At 39.3% G+C, this 22,745-nt stretch overlaps 1 protein-coding gene across 2 annotated transcripts in view; it reads right to left on the bottom strand.

Moving 5' to 3' along the window:
- Nucleotides 1–20,120, bottom strand: part of capn5b (calpain 5b) — a 63,645-nt gene extending 43,525 nt beyond the window's left edge. For both annotated transcript variants that reach the window (XM_067608795.1, XM_067608794.1), the window contains exons 1-2: nucleotides 19,917–20,120; nucleotides 3,166–3,339 (exon numbers count right to left, since the gene is read on the bottom strand). In XM_067608795.1, the coding sequence (XP_067464896.1) occupies nucleotides 3,166–3,330 (165 nt within the window). In that variant the 5' untranslated portion in view covers nucleotides 3,331–3,339; nucleotides 19,917–20,120. The remainder of the gene's footprint in view (nucleotides 1–3,165; nucleotides 3,340–19,916) is intronic.
- Between the last annotated feature and the right edge of the window lie 2,625 nt (nucleotides 20,121–22,745).

The raw sequence follows: 22,745 nt of genomic DNA, 5'->3' as shown, positions 1-22,745 counted from the left end.
TTACAACACTGAATGAAAAAGCAAAAAGTGAATACTTTGTACATGCTATATCTGTATATAAATAGAAAATATAACTATACCGCCATTTTGCATAATGAGTACTTCTGCTTTTGATACTTTAAATACATGTTTCAATTAATACTTTTCTACTCTTAATATGCAATTTGAATGCAAGACTTTTACTTATAATGGAGTATTTTTATCAAAGATATTTTTATTGAGCAGTTTGGTTGATACGCAGATGACAAGGGGCCAGTTGTTGCTCAGTTTCACAGTTATAAAGCCAAACGATTGCTTATACAAGTATCTACTTGACATTCGCTGAGTACATAATAAAAAATGTGCCTGGTTGGGGTTCCTAACATGCTGACAGAAAACACAAATCGGATCCTGGAGAGAATGAAAAGGATGCTCCTCCTGCTTTTTCTCCTCTCCACTTCTTCCAGTTTTCAGTCTGCATGACTGACATCAGCACAGACCAAAACATATAATCTGCGTGACCCAGTTTCCATGGCAATGCACGCTGGATGTCGATGCAGCGGCACACAGGCAGAAGGAGGTTACTCCATCCAGAACCACAGCCTGCTGTGTGAGGGGGATAACAGGGGCAGAGGAGTCAGCTCACTAAATCCTGAGGCTCTGCATCTGATGTCATACATATACAGCACCAGCTTATACAAGGAAACTAAAGAGTGGAGAGGAGCAACGATCGATGACTACTGACATAATGTTATTCTGTAAATTATAAATGATTAGTCATAGGTCATCAAATTCTTATCCTGCAGGGACCTTTGGCACTGAGAGCTCCCTGATGTGAGTGTTTTAAAGGTGGAATAACAGCTCCCCATGTAAGCCCAGTTGCATAAAATGATGATGAGGAGTTAAAAAAGATGGTTATTTGACACCAGAGTTTCAATAATTAACCAGACGCTGAGATTTTGTTAAGAATATAACTTAAGGATTAAGTAATTCTGAATGCATGAAATACATACATGAATACAAACTGTGCAGTCAGTGGTCAGAGTTTTTTCAGACTACATGCAAATCAGGGCGATTCCCACTACAGCCCAGTGGGTGTTAGTAATACACCTGAAACTGGTTGGTATCTGCCAAAAACACCAGGAGAAGAAGAACATGCACACTTCAGCAATTTATTGACAACTTTAACAGTTTGCGGAGTTGAATGGTTACTGCACATGGCACATAACCTCAAGGTCCCTGGTTTGATTCCAGCCAGAGACCACGTTACGTCATAGCCATCTCTTTCCCCCAATTTCCCGTCTGTCACCTCACTATCAACTGTCCAATTAAAGCAAAAATGCCCCAAAAAAAATCTTAAATTAAAACAACAAGCTAGCTAGCTAACAACCATCCAACAAACACATGGATAGATCGCATTTATGGACTACGATCCAGACAAAACTTTCATCATCACTTCACTCTTGCCGTGCCGTCACACAGATCATTCAGCGGCTGAACTGATCAGGGATCAAACTACAGTTGCATCTTCTTTATGATCGTACGTGTTGAAGTTGCTGGAGCCTCTTAGTGACAGAAATTGTGGAGTTATGACTTCTGGATCTAATAATTACAAGGAAAGTGATCTCATACACTCACTCCAGTTCAGTTGTATTGGACTGCATTAGATTGCACAGGTGTTCCTAATAAAGTGCTCAGTGAGTGTAATTACAGTAGTTTTCTCGTAATTATGAGATACTTAAAAGTATACTATGCAAGATTTTCCTAAAAAGCAATGTATAAACTCACTAAATACAAAAATAACCTCTCTCAATCATCACTTATGACCCACTAAAAGTGTGTGGTGGTGTATGCATCTACAGAGACTCTGCCCTCTGCCTGTATTGTCTTATTATTTTGCTGTGTTCAGGACGCTTCTGGGCGTCAACCTTTGGGCAGTGGGTGTGTAGCCCCGAGCCAATAACAGCGTGCAGGGTGTGAGGTCAGGACTCGTAGCGTAGCGACAAGGTTACATCGCTGTCTCCGTCCCTCCCCTCTGCTCGGTTCTGCTATCTGTCTCCGTGTCAAGGATGTATAAAGAGCTGCAGGTCTGTGTGTCTGTTTGACCGAGGGCACGTCTGAGCTACACACACGCAGAGCAGAAAGGCCACAAGATGACAGGATGAAGCTCTGCATTCACACATAATCCAGCAATGCGGCACCTTCCCGCAGGGTTGTGTGGAAGTGTGGGCGTCTCTTTCCCTCCCCTCCCTCTCCTCGCTCGGGGGGAGGAGGGGCCAACTTTGAATGCTGTGTTTACAAACACCAACTGACAAATCCCGCATAGTATACCTTTAAGTCATAATTACAAGATAACGCCTCCGAACTGTTTTTCACTGGTGACTGAGATGCGCTTCTGTAAGAAATAGCTGTGAAACAAGTGAAAAAAAAAGAGCTTGAGAGAGAAGTTCTCACCCTGCTAACTTATCTCACCTCTGCGGAGCTGGCCAATCACAGCGTGAGGCGGGCATGTTTGTCAGATTGTGTGTTTCGGAAAGTTACAGAAATTGTCGGACACATACGCTAAATTCACCCCTGTTTTGATGCAGCTAATTAACTTTTACTAAGGGTTTGGCTGACTATAACCTAGTAATTAAAAATATACAATGTTAAGAATATGTAAATGTAATATATTGGCATTTCCAGACACTTGGGAACCCATCAGTTACCCTGAAACAAGAGGCCTTATTTGTGTCATGAACTAACTATAGTACTTATATAAATACTGATACATCCTGAACTATTTTGGAGCTTATAAATCTCTATCAGCTATAGGGCTGCAACTACAGTTATTTTCATTATCGTTTAATCTTTTTGTCTGTAAAATGTCAGTAAATATCGATTGAAATATTATAATTTCCCACAGCCCAAGTTGATGTCTTCAAAATGTCTTATTTTGTTGGATCAACAGTCTAAAACCCAAATATATTCAGTTTTCATAAAATTCTCGCATTTAAGAAGATTGAAATAGCAAATATTTGGTATTTTTGCAGAATGAAAACAATTATTTGGTTATCAAAACAGTCGCCGATTATTTTTTTGTCGATCAACTAATTGATTAGACAAGAGTTGCAGCTCTAGTCAGCCTCAAACCAAATGTGTCAGTTTTTATCAGTTGAAGCTCTATTATTGCACCAAGCAACTCACCCGAGGCCTCTTCCAAACCACACGTCCGATCCTGTTGCCCTGGTAAAAGAGCGAGTCATCAGTTGCGGGGAAGCGGGGGTCCTCAAAGAGCAGGCCACTCTGCAGGCACTGCCTCTTCAGGGTGGAGTACTGCTGCCCCTCGAAGGCCTTCACTGAAGTGAACATACTGCAGCCCTGAAGGACACGACCAAGATGACAAGAGTGGACACCAGTGAGACCGAACCAGTACACACACAGATACACATCATCATAGAGTCTGCTCTTCTATCACTGACTTTCACTCATTTTATAAACACTGTATTTCCCTCCAAAAGGCAACATCTGCTGGCATATTTTAAACCACTTCTCCTCCCGACACTTCTGCTCTTCCACTCACACACACATGCAGCTGACTGACAGCAGCATCCAGTAGACTTTAATACCTTAACAGTGAAAGCTCTCAGTGGAAATAAAAAAGTCGATGTGTGCGGCTGCCGTGAGCACAGCCTGGATTCACTGGGTCAAAATGATTAATCTGTCAATCCACTGATATCCTCTGGGGCCTAATTATCACTGCTATGCATTGAAGGAACCATGCAAACATCGATCAACTCAGTACTGGCAGAGCATATGGAGGGACTGGTGAGTCAGGGCAGAGACACACTGAGATGGAGCTACTGAAGGGCTAATCAATGTTAGATAAACGACAAACCTTTCTTGCTTTTGTCTCAAATTTTATTTTATTACCTAGTGCTTCTCCATCAGAGATTAAACTGTGATAATTGTGGTCTATATTGTTACCACTATATTCATTTATATGCTAACGAGGCTGGATTACCAACTGAGCAAAATGGGCAACTGTCCAGGGGCCCCAAAAGCCCTGGGCTTACAATTTGGGTCGACATAATTTGATTACATAAACATTTGTTAGAAATTTGTACAACAGTTGAGCTAAAATGCACAACTGGCCTCCATCCTCCATCTTGTGATCCTGGTCTAGAGGAGGGTCAAAATCTAGTTTTAAAAAGGAAGAGTCTTAAAACAATAGTCAGGTACCCAAATGTACATTTACATAATGGAAAAGTAACGCACACCAAGGGTTGTAGTGAGGTGCTAATCACTGGAAGTAGACATGAGAATAGGAAAAAAGTGTCGCACACTCTGGCTCCACATGCATTTATCTTTTATTCGACAATGTTTCAGCCCTCAAGTCTTCTTCAAGATCGACAAAGACTGTTGATGTTACTACTCTCAAACCCAAATGAACATTGAAACAGGTTTTTCTTGCTGTGATCATTCCTCCTGTTCATACTGGCAAATAAGAGATCCCTTCCTAATATACTTTACATGACATTATACTGTGAGATGATGGAAACGTGTCAGGCCGTCATGATAAATTATTCTGAATGGCCTAATTTGAAAAGATATTTGAAGAGCGGAGGTGAGGATGGAGGACACCGGAGGCATCACCTTTGTGAAGATGTGATAGAGGTCAAGACTTGTCAAAACCACATCTGCATGCAGATCAATACAGGCCTGCTGTCCTCAATGTTAATTTGAGTTAAGTCTGATTTATTTTAATTGAATCGCTAAGAAGCAACTAAATATTATAGAATTTACCTGACCAGTGGGTTAGCAATGTCTTCAAACCCTTAACTTTTACACACATTATAAAATGATGTGATATGATTGATTTATGGGTTATAGACACAAAACATGATCAAATGAGTAACATGTCACAGTAAAAACACTTATTTCCAACATGGTCCCAAGATGTAAAAAAACAAAGAAAATCAAGACATTTGAAGCTGGAGGACTGGTAAAAACGCATATGCTTTGATGGTCCACCGGCCCACTGGGATTTGTCCCAGTATGCCGGATGGCCAGTACACCACTGGCTGTAACCTACTGGTGCAGCTGTAAAATGGTGGATAAATTGTTTTGAGCGTCACACAACCCCTGTGAAATGACTCGTTCCACTACCAGAATTTGATCCACTCGGTCCGATAACATTTGGAAAGTCTAGAAGAGCCGCACAGCCAGAGCGGGAATGTCGCACCCGACGTGAAACGTTAAAAACTCTGTATACTGTGAAATACAGAGAGATTTATCTGGCAGTGACACCCTTAATCAGCATTGTACAAACGTGATTTTTTTCCTACCTTTAAAGTCATTTTAGTCGTCTAAACCACTGATTCCCAACCACTTGTACCTGAGAGATTGTAGAGTAGCTCAACTAATTAGAAAAAATTGAATTAAGGATTTGATTAAAAAATACATCCCCATATTGAGTCAGCTATAACAATTAATTTAGATGTTACTGCAATTAAGAGTGCGTGAAAACTAGTTAGCAGGCGAGCAGAGGAGATGAAATAATTAACTAAAACTAATGGATGAATGATTGGAACATGCAGCCTTTGCCTCTCCATGTAGTTGTAGTTCAAATGCAAACTCGACCAAACCGAACTAAACATCGACAGTTCCATTGTATGAAAATATTGTAGAATCCACTATTAATCCACTTTATATCATTATTAACTAAATTAAATCCAGTTTGAAATTAATTCAAATGAACACATCTGGAACATAAATGGTGGTGTTGATGAAGGGGTACTTGAGTTCATCGGACTGGGCTGTGGGGTCTTACAAAAAAGGTTGGGAACCACTGGTCTAAACTAAGCAGATCAGATTAAATTGTTTTAAAAGAATATAGTAATACTTTAAAGTACTCAAGTTTTATCTCACATTCCTCCTGTTTTGTTGTCTCAGATGTGATTGTTGTAATTTAATGTGTTTTTTTGCATCTTTGTGACACCTATTGTACGCTGCCATTTTGACCATGTGTTCTTTGTGAAAGAGATAAAGTATCTCAAGAGACTTCCTGGTTAAATAAAGGTTAAGTTAAATAAAATACAATAAAAAAATGAACAATATCGGTGATGTGTCTCAAATCGCATACTTCTGTACTTAAATTTAACATTTTGAGTGCATAAGTGCGTTCACATTGAGAAGTATGGAAAAATGCAGTGCACTGTGAGTACCCGGATGGTGCACCCAAAATGTTCAAAAAGTTGAGTGTGGAACTATGGACACTTCTCGCCCTCAATGGTCACCATCTTGGCTACGTAGCGGAAGGGGAGGGACCACTTTTCAAACTGGAAATGGCGGCCGGGTACGTTGTAACTACGGTGAACATCGCCACATTATACAAATTTAAGTTATACATGTGTTTTTTAGCACTAAGCACCACTATACTGTTGTTGGATATAAGCATATATATTATATATATATATATATATATATATATATATATATATATATATATATATATATATAATATATAAATATAAACATATAAGTATGTTTTTTTGGGTTAATTTAACAGTCTGTAATGATTTGGTAGCACGAACGATAACGTGAATGCTAATGATAGCTAATGCTAATTTGCGGTCGTCATTTCCGGTGAGTGCACAACGGCTGTGTTTGATTTGAGACAACACTACCCTGTCAAAATTTACTACGCCAGTAATATACAGTGTACACAGTGTACTACATGAACGTGTACTAACAGAAGTATGTGATTTGAGACACAGCTCTGGTCAAATAGGTCATTGATAAAGGCAAAAACAGCCTCCGACCTTTAGGTATGAGGGCTTGTTGTCAAGCTAACACATTCTGAATAAAACTGATATTGAATGCAAGATAGACACCAAAATCAAAGTGTAATCTACCGCTTGATGCACTTGAGACCTGGTAGGAGTCTGATTGCAATTGATGCTGTGCTCTAACAGAGAGTCAGGGGGAGAGATGTTCAGATGATGTAGGAGGGATTGTTCCTCTAAAGCTTTTCAAACTCATATTTAACTCTCAGATGAATTATTCCTCTGATGTTGTCTGTCAGCCATGGAAAGAAGATGGACTGTGTTGAGAGGGAAATGCACACAGATGGACCGGTGCAGATGCTTCACATTTACACCAGGTGTTAACATGCAATATGTATCTGAATATGTTAACTGGATGAAGGGGGGGAAAGGAAGTAAATGCACACATAGCAATCAAACCAATGCTTCAAAATAATTCTGGAGGCTGTAATCATACCCAGCATAATACCCTTTGATGTATTATAGGTATATTCATGATTTGACATATTATTTGTCCCCTAATAAACAGAAACAGGAGTCAAACGGATTGCTGAACCAAATCAATGACCCAAGATTTCCATAACTTTGACCCAGAATGGTCTCAGTAACGTACAGTCACATATACAATGTAGGAAAGTTCCCATTTCCATTTGGCACGGCCAAACCCCTCACCAGTTTCATTCTGTGGAGTCGATGATAGTGTCTCTTATATTGTGTAGACTTCGCTTTTGCGTCCTTTACATATTTTCCACATTCCGCAAAGATCTTCAAGTATTCCCCCCTCTTCAAATCCTCTTCTCAAATCTCTGCCACTGTGTTCACATTCTTAAGAAAAACTTCTGTCCAACATGTTGAAAGGTCATCTAACTCTGCCTCTTCCTGTTATCTCAAGCTGTCTGTCAAAAAGCCAAAGACGAGTTCTTTCTCGACAAAGGAAAAATAAGAAAAGCCCCATACAGCAGTATCACTTTGTGGTTCGGGAGGCTCTCAAGCAACTGCTACAAGGTTCAAGACGAGGGTCATGGGACCAACAGTGGTAGAGGTAGCTGAGGTAGCATTAGTGCTAGCATCTGTTTACCTTCTTACAGTATAAGTAATGTTAGCCTAGTTAGCAAGGCACATAAAAAATAGCCTACAGATGCCTTGAGCTGTTCTATCATGTGACCCTCTCCTTGCACATCCCTCGAGAATACTCTGCATCACTTCACTTGACCTGAGACACCAAGTCCACGGATTTCACCCACCTAATTTGCATATTGGAATCAGATCATAATGCAGAAACAAGATAATGAGAACGCCTACATATTATACCAAGTGTAAAAACGCCCCAAGATCTATGTCATTATCCCAATAATGCATCCAGATACAGATCACATGTTCATACCAGATGGAGGTCTAAGATCCTGAACAATTCCACGAAGACACGACTGAATCAAGGAAGTCATGATTGAATGTAACTTGTTCAAAGATACATATTTTTTTTATTTTTTTTGACAGAAAAAAAACTAAATAAAAAAAGGAACAATCTAACTGTGCAAACCGCTTTTTTGTTCTTTGAACTTTAGTTGCATGCACCCCAGTCTCCCTTTTTGTTTTTGGATTACTGCTTTTCACTTTAACATCTTTTTACCAAAAGATCAGTTGTACTGAGATTGGTGAAAAGCTTCTGCCAAATGAATAAACAAAAATGTAAGATTACAGCAATCTAAGTTCAACTCTTTTCAATAGACTACAGGATACAACATTTAGTGTACATTAAGTCTCTTAATGCAAAATTACTACCAAGTAGCACTATCAAAGTTTTTTTTTACTGAGCTGACTTGTTCACCTTCAAGCGGTGCTCAATGACATCCAATATCTGGGGAAATTTAAACGAACTGGAAATAAGGGGACGCCAATTCAAAAGGACAACAGGAGCAACATGAAATCTGACTACAGCACCTTTCAAATATCATTAACCATAAAGAACAAACTTTTCCTGACATTCAGAAGAGAGAAAAAAAGAATAGATCAAATTCTTTCAGTAGAGTCATGTGACATGCTGAACCCAAACAGGAAATATAACTGTCTATGGAGCTGCATTGTAAAACTTATGTCTGCACTCCCTACTGCAGACTTCCAACATCAATTTAAATGCAGTAATTATAAACTCAAAGGTTAAAAACTCTCTTTGATCAAATGTGCTTTTATCTTTATCCTGACAAATGTTGGAGACGGTCCACGAGCGTAAGTCACAAATAATACCTAGTCCATGTTGTTGCCATTAACTGAAGCCTTGAGTCTGCACAATATTTGACCTTAATTAAAGAAAACATCCAGTAACTTTTATTCATAGGAATTAGCAAACTAGCTGACTCCTGAGTGAGTGATAAAGTAAATTCCTGGGGGAATGAGGAGGTCGCAGTTGGAAGCTAAATCTGACAGATGGCCTGGTGTCTTGGCTCGTGACTGCGATGGGGAAAACCATGCTGTCATCTGGCCTGTGTGGACGGCCAACAGCTTCACCTGCAGAGACTGAATCCTAAGAAGCTTCTGTGCTGGATGCCTTTAATACTGTGGCAAGCACAACGACAAGCACTGCTCTGAGTTAAAGAAAGAAAGGTTACTTTTAGGATAAACATCATAAACACAGTATTATCCTAAAACATTCCATGAAATTCCGATCCCAATCATCCAATGTAGGGCTGCATATAAAGATTATTCTCATTATCGATCAATCTGCAGATTATTTTCTTAATTAATCATTTTATCTGTAAAATATCAGAAAATTGTGAAAAATGCCCACTATAATAATATTTTGTAGAGCTCATGGTGACGTCTTCAAATGTCTTTTTCTGTCTAATCAACAGTCCAAAATCCAAAGATATGTAATGTGTGATAGCAAACTGAACTGATAGCAAACTATGTCATAATTTATGACACAGAAAAGCCTCAAATCTTGCTCCAACCAGCAAATTTCAAATTTTTGCTTGAAAATGACAAAAACCATTATTCAATTATCAAAATGGTTGCCGACTAATCAATTAATTGACTAATCATAGCAGCTCTAATCCAATGTTCTAGTCTTAACCAGCACTGTTGTTGCTAAAGCTCAGAGCTTCCATAATATCATTAAAGCTGCATTATCTCATTTTTGGCCACTTTAGGACAGTGCAATAAGCTCTAAACAGAACATCTGACTTATCATCACCTAATACAACCGATATGGCATACATGTTAGCAAACTGTTGCCTATTTACACATCTATCAAATATAGAGCAACATTAGGGTTTATTTGGAGTCCTGTTTCTGTCCATCTGATGACTCGAAGTCCACTATTCACTCTCTTATAGCTTTGTTTTGGTCTCCAAAGAAAAATGCTCTTCAGCTGCTAAATGCTCCACAATGTTCGCTAGCTAGTCGCTGACTTTGTCTGCTGAGCAGGAAGCGGACAGCAGGGTTTATCAGACCTATTTGCTAGAAAAAGCTGCCCGCCGCTGCTGCTAAAAACAAGACTGATGAGAGCGGAGTTTGCAGGCTGGAAACCAATGAACTAAAAGAGGCTAAAAAGTTTAGCAAGAGCTAAGGGGAGCTTCACATTACACACAGTCACTGTCAATATAAAAATCAGTGCAGCTTTAACGATTCTGACATTTCATACTGACCAGAGGCCGAAGCATGTTTAACATCCCTTTATCTGGTTAAATAGTATTCCTCATTTCTTCTGCAGGCATTTGTCATGATCTACTGAATAACTTTGACTGACTTTATTCACTGCTGTTGTTCCTGTTATGATTAATTAATTTAGACTTAATTATTTTCAAATTGCTAACATGTCTTATGAACTGTGCAGCATCTTGGGATGTCATGCGTCTCCTCCTTTAAATGAAAGTTATCCATGCTTGATGTTTCTACTCTGTGATGCACAGAAGTGTTAAATATTTCATACTTTGCCTGTTTCTTAAAAAAAAAATTAAAAGTTAACATCAACTACTTTCACCAGTGTGTTAATTTCTCACTGTTTGGTAAATTTATTGCTGAAGTTTTCACACTATGTGAACATCTTTGAGCTGTGATGATATGAGCTGATATCAGTTTGATGACTTTAGCCTTCCTGCAGCATGCATCACAATAAGCCACACAACTTTCACCAGTATATTAGTGGGCAGAGACGCTTTAATGTGGAAAAAATGCAGTTGGACTGCAGACAGATGTTTGGGAAAATGTGATCTGTGATGATATAAGACTCTAGCTTTCATACAAGGGAGGAAACAAAACAGATGGGAAAGTATTGAGAGGAATAGAGTGAAAACATAATAAAAAAAAATAGCTGCACTGCAGGAAGAACTGAACTGCAACAGTCTGGCCAGCTTCAGACTACAAACTACTGGAGATTGCAAGTCAGTCTATTAATCATGTAGTGGCTAAAAATGGCCAATTTGTTTGTGACATTTCTGGGATAATGAACAATTAAGACTTGGAGAGTCTGGCATTCCCATCTTGCACCAGACTAACTTATTTGATCACCAGTTCTAAGGAAACTGGAAAAAGAATGATAGCAACGCCTTAATGATGGTCATTTAAGATCTCAGTTTAGAGCTGCAACAATTAATAGATTAATCAATTAGTCAATCAACAGAAAATTAATCAGCAATGATTTTGATAATCGAAGAATCATTTAAACATTTGTTTCCAGCTTCCCAGATGTGAATATTTTCTAGTTTTCATCCTCCTCTCTGATAATAAACTGATTATCTTTGGTTTTTGGACTATGATCAGACAAAATAGAGTAGAAGAAGAAGACTATCCATGAGCATTTTACAAACCAACACAAATTATCTACCGATCAGGAAAATAATCAATAGATTCATAGATCGTGAAAAGTAATTGTTAGTTGCAGCCCTACCTCAGTTACAGATCATAAATATTCCTGGCAGTTTATGTTTGGAGAAAAGGGTAACCGGAAGAAGTTTGACTTATGAAATATGACAAATAATCTGTTGCTGAGGAAAAGATGTGCAGAGGAGAAAAAAAAAGGATGCGTTGAAAGTTGAAGAATTGATGATTCACAGATGATGCAGTCCCCCAAACAATCCAGTCATGATTCAGAAAATGACAGCTCCTGCAGTGGAGAGAGGTGGAAAGCTGGAGGGAAGAGCCGGCCCATCAATAATCAATACTCTGAGGAAAAAGATGAAGGAAACAAAATGCCTCTTCCAACAGATGGAAGCACTGTGGAATAATAGTGTTTCTAGTCATGTGTGTTAATCATTACCTACAGTAATGCTTGTTTTCTCAAAGCGTTTCAATAAATAAGTACTTTATTTATCTTGAAAAATATCACTAGTAACAAGCACACTTCTCTTTATAAATCAAAGCCTTATGGTGGTTGTGACATTATTGGTGTGTGTTTACACCTGAAACACACGTAGAGACAAAGACTTTAGAAACTACAATCAATGAGGTGACAGAAGAACCAATCAAGAAGGAGCCTGAAATGAAACATTACTGCAGCTTCAGGGGATGTGTATATGTATTTTTTGGATACGTGGAGGCGGAAACAAACTGAACACACCGCTGAGATATTAGCACCTTAAAAAGTTGATATGGCAAACTTGCTAGCAAACAGTTGGTTATTTACACAAGCAGCTGACTAATGTAAGCCCAATATTCACTCTCCATTTAGCTCTGTTTTACTCTCCATTAACATCGGAGGTAAATCTGGCTCTTTAGCTGCTAAATGCTCCACTACGTTCAACTAGTTAGCTAACTTTTTTTGGCAGCTGTTTGGTGATGGGCAGGTAGCGTACAACAGGTTTTTGCTGAAAACAGCCGCCTGCCTCGGCTAGAAAAGACTATGAGAGCAGTAAGAGTGAACCAAAACAGTCAAGTTGTGGGCTATAAAACCAAAACAATGAGCTACAAAGACAATAAAATGCTCTATAAAAACAAGAGGAACTGCAGAGTTGGTGATAATTCTCTGTGGATTTGTCACTATGAACGACCTTTTCACATTCAAGTAGTTCAAGTACCCTATTGCCAATATAAAAATATTAACTAAAGGGGTTATTTTAGGTTAATTATGTTTAATTCCACTGCTTTCAATTATTTTTGTTTGCTTATTGTTTAGTTTACAATTATGTCAAATATGTACCATGCCCTTAATTATATGAATGTACACATTTTTGTCATTGGAGTCGAGAGATAATGATAATCTTAGAGTTGGAAGTCAAGGAGTTTGCAAAAATGTATTTTTCAGTAAATACAAAATGTCAGAAAATCCAAAATGGTGAAAAGTGATGTCAAGCATTACAGCAGGCGCACAAGTTACTTGATAAATAATATAAAACTGGTTGTTATAATTCCATCATCTGGCTGGCTGACTTTAAATTCCTGATTGAGAGGTGAAAATTGTGGCTGCAGGCCTTAAAGGGGAACCCCAGCAAAACACATCACAGTCTGTTCATAGATCTTGGGGAGTACAGTACTACTAGATATCTGAAAAAAGAGTTGTGAAAGTTATAAATGCTCTTGTATCTCCAGCGAAAGCTGTGTGAAATCTGATAAATTGTCTGAAGTGATGTCACTTGAGTCAGCGTCTGTTGGGACTACAAGTTTGAAAATGAAAAATCTGGGAGTATGAAGTCTGTAGCCTGCTCCTCATCTCTGCTCAAGGCTAGCTACATCACAGTCGAGTGAGTCAAGTCAAGTAGCATTGTGGGTAATGTAGGCACCAGGTTTTGACAAGGAAAGAGAATGCTTTGAATTAAAACAAGTTTATCTCTTATTCTGTTGCATCGATTTTACTATTTTTTGTCATTGTGAGTCTGATAATGTTACGGAGCACAATGCTAAATCAGTGGAGTGACTCTTTTAATGGTTTCCAAGATCTAGGTTAGGGAGGAGAGGAAAAAAAACAGAATAAGACACTGAGGAAGAAGAGAAAGATCAAAAAGAAAAAGCGCCAGATCTTATTCCCACATAGGGCATTAGCATTTATCTAAGAACAACATGGAGCACACTGCTTAGTACTGGCAGCAGTCACATTAGTATCAGTGAAGGCACTTGGGGAAGTACCATGGACAGCTCCTGTGTTACAACAATGAAGGGGCAGCCCTCGCTAGCCGGCCTTCTTTTCCTTTCTATCCAATCCATTGGTGAGCAAAAAAAGTTGTATCTAGGGAGGCAGTATTACCAGTGGATGATGTTGTGCCAGCCTACACTTTTCTCCACACACTCCCTGGCACTGTAGCATATTACAGGGAGAGCCTGTTACTTTAAGTGTTTTATTCTGGGTATGATCTGGCCATGTTGTTGCTAGTGACTCTAGGCAACGTAGTTCCTCTGAAGTGACAATTTCAATGCTGATGTACAGTGTGCATGCACGGGTCATCAAAACACACGGGACATGATACACATATTTTTAGATTCAGTATGACTTAGGAGTTGGTTTGCTCTGGTCTGAATCAGTGAACGAGTTGGTAAACCGGGTGCATTTACCACTCGGTTTCTTTTCACACAGGAAAAAATTCGAGCAAACCAAAATACATCACTACAAGCCACATGAGAACGTTCATTCCGCTCGCTGTTCAGATGTGTCTGGGGTGGTTGCAAAAAGATAAACGAAAAAGAAGGTGCTAAAGAAGGTCCTATCTGCCCAAATATCAAAATGTTAATGAATGCAATGTACTTTGTTGCACTAGTTTCATGTCAGACCTCAGTTCATTCTTTGTGTAGTTGCTGGCAGCTGTTGATTTTGTTCATCCGCATCCCAGTAAGCACATCTGGCGACGGGAGCCTGGACAGTGACCACCTCCTCCAAGTGTCTCAGTACAGTTGTTTTGGTCCGCACCAGAGTATGATTGCTGTGTTCAGACCTGCCCAAACAAATTGCACCAAGAGGGACGACGAACTAGTTCAATTCAACAAAATGCAGGTCTGAAAACGCCCTTACACTTCAGGGATATATCATCATCTGTGATGTGCATCACAAAGTAGTAAGTAGCCTACACAACCCGATGTGGGAATCAGGCCACTCACAAAGCTGTGCTTGCCTCACTAGATGTGCACTGAATAGCAGTAGCCTTGGACAGGTGAAGCTGAAATGAATTCCTGTCTTTTATGAATGGAATGCAGCTTGTGCCGTATCTTCATGCAAGAATGGAGACAAACTCATAGCTCTCATTTAACATTTTGTTTTATTTTTTTTCCCACATGCTCTTATCTAACATTTCATTTCATTTATTTATTTTTTTTACATGCACAATAACGACTCATAATAACATAAAAAAAACTTCTCAGTCAAAAAAAGAAGGAGAAGAAAATTGGTTTAACATTTTTAACATTGCTTAATAATAATAATAAAAAAAAGAGCATGGCAAATGCCAGCCTTATGTGACAAAAGAAAATGGCTATAAATAAATAAAACAGACCTTAGTTGTCTTAGTTGCCTTCTGGCCTTAGTTGCCAGAAATGTTGCTATCAAGAGTCAGTCAAACGGAACAGATACGCGGCTTCCTGCAAGGCATCTTTACATCAAATAAAACGTTAAGTAGACCATGCCGTTTAACAATGAATCACATGACTAAAACCCTAAGGCTGAAATACTCACATTTGGTTAATGGGAGAAATTACATTTCCCCTCTGACACCAACTTCTTCACATCAGGCTTGACAGCTGTTTGGCTTATTGGCAAGCTGTCCTTCAAAGATTGGTTTGACAGTCGGTCCTCTCATGCGTCATGATAGTGTTCATCTTTGAGAAAGCATATTTGCATGTATAGTTTGACCCAAACATGGTGAGCACATACATAGCCAACGTCTTCAGTGTGCCATAGTCTTGGGAACAAATCACCCAAAAAGTGCTCAAGGTTTCAGCACCACGGAGAGCAGCTTTCATTTCAATGGAGGCCTGGATGTCAATGAGTTCACTCTGAATCGCTGCTTTGTCCAACAGCATCACCTTTAACGGAGAATTCTGCACCTAGACTGATTGTGAATGGGTCATGCACAAATTCAATGACATCCCTGCAAATGGCAGAGAAATTCTCCCTCAGCTGTGTGATGAATTTTTTCATATTCTCCGTGACGTTGCTCTCACCCACTGTCTTCAGGGTGTTGAAGTGCAGCAGCCTCCCTGATAACAAATCTGCTTGGAAGAGATCGAGTTTGTTCCCAAAGGCATTAAGCTTTTCCATCACAGATTTTTCTTTCCCCTGTAGTTGCAGACTGAGTACATTCAAATGGGAAAATATGTCTGCTAAAAATGCAACGTTGCACATGAATTCTCCGTCTTGCATGATGAGCAGGTGGTCAGCTGCTACTTTTGATTTACTTTGCTTCAAAAAACTCCACAACTTGACCCCTGAGTTCAATGAAGTAAGAGGTCATCGTGAGTAGCTTGAGATTCCAGCACAAATTTGAGGAACAGGCAATGCTGCATACTTGAATTCCCTCTGATGAAGTTAATTATCTTCATTGTTTTGTCAATAGCCTCTTTCAGATCTCCACTTACTTTGGCGCACAGCACGCTTTGGTGAATGAGACAGTGAAGTACATTCGTTTTTTGGGAGTGACATTCTTAATTCTGCTCACCAGACCCCTGTTTTTGCCAACCATTACAGGAGCACCATCTGTGACGATTAGGTTGACTTATTCTAATGACGAGCCATGATTTTTAAATAGCTCCTCCAGTCTTCCAAAGATAATGTCACCACTGGTTTTACCTTCCAGAGGAATCAAAGCCAACAGCTCTTCTTTGAAATCTTTCCCATCAAAATAACTCACAAAAACACACAACTGGGAGGTTTTAGTGTTTTCAGTGGACTCGACAACAGCCAGGGATACGTGTTGAGCTTCCTTGACCCCATCAAGTACAAGTCTCTGGATGTCCTCTGCCAAGACACGGACACTGCAGGTGGTGCTTGAAGCAGACAGAGGTTTTTGGTTAACAGAGGCAACTGTCCTTTCCATAGATTTGTCAGTGATAAGTTCCTCCAAAACAGTGAACATGCACTTCTTAAAAACTTCGGCTTTGGCGAGAGACAGCCTGAAGAGATGCACTTGTTGACCTCTCTTGTTCAGTTACAGTTTGGTTAATAATTCTGTTGACGTGGGAATATCCAGCTTTCAAGGTGGCAAATTTTCTGCGATGGGCTTCTGACCGCTCAGGATATGGGTTCTTTGAAAGTTGCATGCCCTGCATAAGGGTGACACCTAGCATTGTATTCTCCTGCAAAAGTGATTGTTTCATTGCAAATGAGGCATACAGGTTTAGCTTTACTGAAAGTAGGCATGAATGCGTAACTATCAGTCCATTCTTCATTAAAGCTGCTTTTTTCCACGTTAACTTTCTGTTTTTGGCTCTTTGAGAGTGACATTTTTGCTTGCCTGACAAACAATTCAAAAGGCTTCTCTTCCTGCAAATGTTTTCCACCAACCAGGACACTGCATAATAGCATCAAAAGCGGTTAAAGTTAGTACTATTTCCTGCCAATCAGGACACTGCATTCTGCAATTACAGAATTACAGATTTTAATGATTATTCCTCAGTGAACTTCCTCCTTGGCGGAAGTTCACTAATGTTTTTATAAGAGTCTGCTTACAGTTATATAGGCTAATAAAAATAACATTAATTTAGTAAGAAAGTGAAATTATTAAACAATAATAGGCTAATTAGGCTTAAATATTCCAGCCCCCACAGTGTCTACTTCAAAAAATTCTGGCGCTTGGACAAATGTGGTTGATGACTCCTAGACGTTGGCTTCAGTGTTATAAAATCAAAGATACAATACAAATATTAGACACAAACTACATGAATATTATACGCTATAATAATGATACCACCACGGGTAAAGAAGAAAAAGAAACCACATCACCACAAAGAATATTACAGTGATTCGTTCATCAGATATCATGATTTTAACTGTGCACAAAACTGAGCGACACGTCATTAATGTGCGCAGCAGGCAGCAGCAGATTCTGGCAGCATGCTGGTCGGAGATCAGGGAAGAGTGTGTTCGGGTGTTGGTGGGGGAGTGACTGATTGAGTCTGCTTCTGCTGACAGACTGATTACACTCAGAGAAGTGAACAGGGAGCAGTAATGCACCAGTATACGGAAGGGGGGGAAAGAGAGAGGGAGAGACAGGGAGGGGTGCGGCAGACCATCCCTCATCCACTCCCCCCCCTCCTGCATCAGGGAGGAGGGCTATCCCAGCTTCCCTTCCTCCCAGCATCGTGATCTCCTCTCTGCAGTATCTTCTCCTGCTGCCAACTCCTGTAGGCTTGGCCATGACATACAACACTTCCACTGAAATTCTCTCTCCTCTGCTTATTAGTCCATTATGGTCGACTCTTCCACTTAAATTCCTGCTAACACATGATCTCCCATAGATTTGAATGGCATTATTGCCCAGAGTGGTCGGATACGCCACTTAGATTAGTTTATGTGAGGGAAAGCAGACCTAATCTTACAACAAATTATCAAAAGATGCTGTCTAGATATCAACTTTTAAACTATTTCATTTGCTCTCTGCATTAGGTTGCTATGTACTCATTATTGGAGTCACATCTAGTCCCTGTAACAGTAATGCACAGATTCTTCTTGTAGCTCAATCATTGTCTTATTTTCATTAATGATCAATCTGCCAATTAAACTATATTTTCAAAAAATGCCAGAAAATAGTGAAAAATGTTTGTTATAACTTCCCACAGTCTTGTTGATCAGTTTCCCTGTGAGATTGAAACACAACAGAGCTATGAGTCCCTGTTTGATAAGAATTAACTTTAAAGACGTAGGTGGGAACATTACTGCTGTTATCTTAGCAGTGGGTTTAGAGCTGCAACGATTAATCGATTAGTCGATCGACAGAAAACTCATGGACAACTATTTTGATAATCAAATAATCGTTTGAGTCATTTTTTGAAGCAAATGTGGCAGAAATTTGCAGGTGTCAGCTTCTCAAATGTGAAAATTTGATGCTTTTCTTTGTCATATGTGACAGCAAACTGATGTTCTTTGTGCTAAAGACATTTGCTGACATTTTACAGACAAAACCAATCATTCATTAATTCAGAAAATAATCAGCAGACTAACTGATGATGAAAATAATAGTTAGTTGCAGCCCTAATCAGATTGGACTGTATATAATTCAACATTATAAGAGGTGAGATAACAGTAGTGAAAATCAAATCTGTTACTAAAACCGCCATTCTTGAAAGTTTTCTGACAATTTATAGTGAATTCAGACCCCCACGTAAACCCATACTTATAGGGGTTTACTCCAGTCTCAGGACTCCACTTTTGGCAGCATTATCCTTGGCAAGTAGCCTGATCTGGGGCTTACACATGGGGCATAGACTATTAATGTGCCTTCAGTCCCCTTTCGGTGCTCTGCAGAACAATACACTCCTGAAATTATTAATTTATTACTCCAACCATTCTCACGCACAGGAAAACAGGCTCCAAAGCATCACACAGAGGCAGCAAAAGGCACAAAGACAACGAGAAAGTCCCTGTTTGATGTCAGCTGACACCAAAAACTTGCAAAGCCTTTTAACCATCATTGATGACTGATTATTGTTTATTCGGGGCAATATTTTTGTTTTGTTACAAAACTATGAGCTTGAACGCTTCTCTGATGTTATTTTCAGATATGGCTTCCTTATAGATTTATGTCAACTGTGGCTTTATCATTGCTATACAATGAAATAATGAAAAGAAGATCAATTTTTTGACATATTTAGTAAGGTTTAGTAAATCACTAAAGCCAATTAACGCCCTTATATTCTAATGACTGGGAGAACAAGCAAAGCAGCATACAAGCACAAACAGTAAAGCGGGAACTGCGGCTCTGATATCCGATATATGCCGCTATTTTTGCGCAAAAATAAAAAAAAACTGTACAGTCCGTTTTATAAACATGCCTCTCACCCCTACCCTCACCTCCCGGTATCGCCTCAGCAACCCCGGACAGAGAGGCCATATAAACCCACACGGCTACGGTAAGTAAGTAATAGGATCTCGGATCTGCTGAGATTTAACAAGCCGTTTCGTGCTGCTCTTCGACCGCCGCCTCTCCATCTCCAGCAGCCCTTCAAAAAAGCACCTGCTTGCCCAGGAAGCAGTACGAACCGGTTTCACGGCACGGTTACCTGAACTGAGGCCTCTCCGGTGGCAACGTGGTTCTCTCTCTGGTCCTCCTCCGGGGGTCCAGCCGGTCCGGCTCTCTCTCACTCTCCTGGGGCTGCTGGGATTCCTCACCACGCTCTCCCTGGTACCTGGCGGAGCTCCTCTCTCTCCTCTCCTCACCCGAGCAGCGTCAAGCCGCCGCGGAGTGGAGCAGCTGCAGAACAGGAAGCTCTCTTCTTCTGGTTTTCAAAAGAAAGCATTTATGAACAGTTCTGTAATGTTTGCAACTGTCTTCATGAAATTTCTACGCTGAAATGCATAAATAACTTTAAGAGGTACGTCTGAGATGCAGGTTGGAAAGCATCACTTCAGTCTGGAGAAAGGAAGATCCTGCACCCTGCTCCTGCTCAGCATCACAATTTATTGATTAGCTGTAATAACGTTTCAGTCCCTCTGGACCTTCATCAAGAGTATTTTAGACTATTGTGGTGGAAAACTGCATTTCCATGAATAGCCAGTAATTGTGCAAAGATAACATTTACGTCAATAAGAGATAGTTCCCAAGGGAGGATCAGTAATGTCACATTTTAATTTTCTGTGTGTAATGAGTGAAGGCTGCTGGGCCATGTGTATTGTGAGAAATGGCGGAAATGTTAGAGAAGTATGAGACACCTTTGTTTTCTGAGATGAGTCATGTCTGGATTATTATCAAAGTGTTAAGATCAAGCAAAGTGGGATTCAGCAAATAAGCTCCACATTAGGAGGGGTCATGAGAGGTTTATAATTTAATGTTTTATTGTTTTTCATCAGGTTATTTTGTCCCGGATCAAAGCCTCAGTTTGCTCTGTATTTCACTTTAATGCACAGTAAACCTATTCACTTTGAACTCTCTCAGCTTCCAGTGTGTTCTTTTGAGTCTTTTTCATAACAAGTGGTAAATTCATTTCTGAGTTGTGGATGACCTGAAGATCTCTGGCCCATCTGAAGGTTTCCCCGCGACACCTGTAAAGCTGCACGACAACACTTACTGTATGTTGATGGAAGAAGTAACCATATGATTCAATTTGAAGCACGATTACTTTCAGAGTCAAGAAAATTCATTAAGTGTGCAAATACAAGGGGAAAAAAAATCAATAAATAAAAAATAAAGTAATAAAAGAAAAGCTTAATGAATCAAAAGTACATAAAAATCAATCATAATGTGATTGTTTAATATAAACAATCACAAACAGTGCAAATTGCTAGTTGAGGTAGACGAGGCAATCGAACATTATAAAAAGAAATGCTCAGTAAAAACCTGCTGTATGTTTTGAATATCCCTCACCCACTGTAAGCTTGTAGGAAACTAATTGAGCACATGGATGGACGATTCAGAAGTGGATCAAGCTTTTCAAAGGTTTTATGGAAGTTGGATAACCACTGGCATCCACTGTAACAGAACAATCCATCATGTAGGAGGAAGTTACAAATATGTCCAAGCTACCTTTCAAGCTTACAGGGTGTTTTATACCAACACAATCTTCAGTAATAACAGACTGACAGAAGCAGATCCACATATGTACCTTTACTATATGTACTCCCAACAATTTCAATTTAATGTTTTATGATTTTTCATTAGGTTCTTTATCCCGGGTTTGAGGCCTCAGTTTGCTTTGTATTGCTCTTTATGCAGAGTAAACCTATTCACATTGAACTCTACCAGTTTCCAGTGTATTTCTTTGAGTCTTTCTCTTATAAGTTTTGAGTTTAATACTAACAATGATTAACTTACAACAATGATCTTAACTAATGCTCCACCCATTCTGTCTGCACAGGTGTGGGACAATTACTAATCTCCTGTTGGAGTGTCTCTCAGTAATCGACGGTGACATCACATTATCACATTAAAAGAAAAACAGAAACAAGCGACACATACTTATATCTATTTACAAGAATATTTACAGAAATTGCATATCTAATGAATGAAAACATCGGCTTTGCAGCTTTCTTAAGTCATTCAAAGTTGTGCAATCATATGAAATACTTGTATCTTGAGTGCACCATAAATAGATCTATTTGATCCTAGAGTTCCTTAGAGCATGACATGCCAAGGAATCTCTTAGGTTCATTTTTTGGGGGATAAAGTTTGCAGATTAAATATCCAGTATACTTCTATTGTATTAAGAAGTCCATCAAGGTGACGACCTCTCTCTGGCAGAGTCACCTTATCGATACCCTGGAACCTGAATGATGAGATGTCATGTTTGAAGTACTGCTGTTGGGTAATCGCTATCATTTCTCCTTATGGAGCTCATGTGTTCACTTATTCTCTGTTTTAATGAACATGATGTCTTACCAACATAACCCACAACAACATTTGATCATATAAATTACATGAGAAGAGGAACATGTGATGACATCATTGATAAAATACTTTTTCCCAACATGAGGATGAGTACAGTAGTTACATTCGACCATATTATTACATTGAGCACACTCTCTGCGTTGTAACACCCATTTGGAAGATGTTTTAACAAGGTCTGTGTGCTCTTTTTCACTGATTAGCATGTACAAGGCCTCGTACAACATCTTTAAATAATCAAAGATAGTTCCTGGACCTTAACTGACTGTTCACATCTTCAAAAGTGAAACAGACGTCTACACAAGACCTGTTTACAGACACGTCCTATTGGATTTGGAAAAGTTTAGACTCTACAACCCTTAACATTAACCAAATGTTAATGCCCAACACATCAGTTAGTCCACATCTGAAAAAGATTTTCTCTTGTAACATTAAAAACATTGTTTAAAATATGAAATTAAAAAAATAAAACAGTAATTTCATTACTTTACTTATTACTCAGCAGCTAAAG

The sequence above is a fragment of the Thunnus thynnus genome, chromosome 13, assembly GCF_963924715.1.
Source record: "Thunnus thynnus chromosome 13, fThuThy2.1, whole genome shotgun sequence".
NCBI classification, from domain to species: domain Eukaryota; kingdom Metazoa; phylum Chordata; class Actinopteri; order Scombriformes; family Scombridae; genus Thunnus; species Thunnus thynnus.
This window is presented reverse-complemented; position numbering and strand designations above follow the sequence as displayed.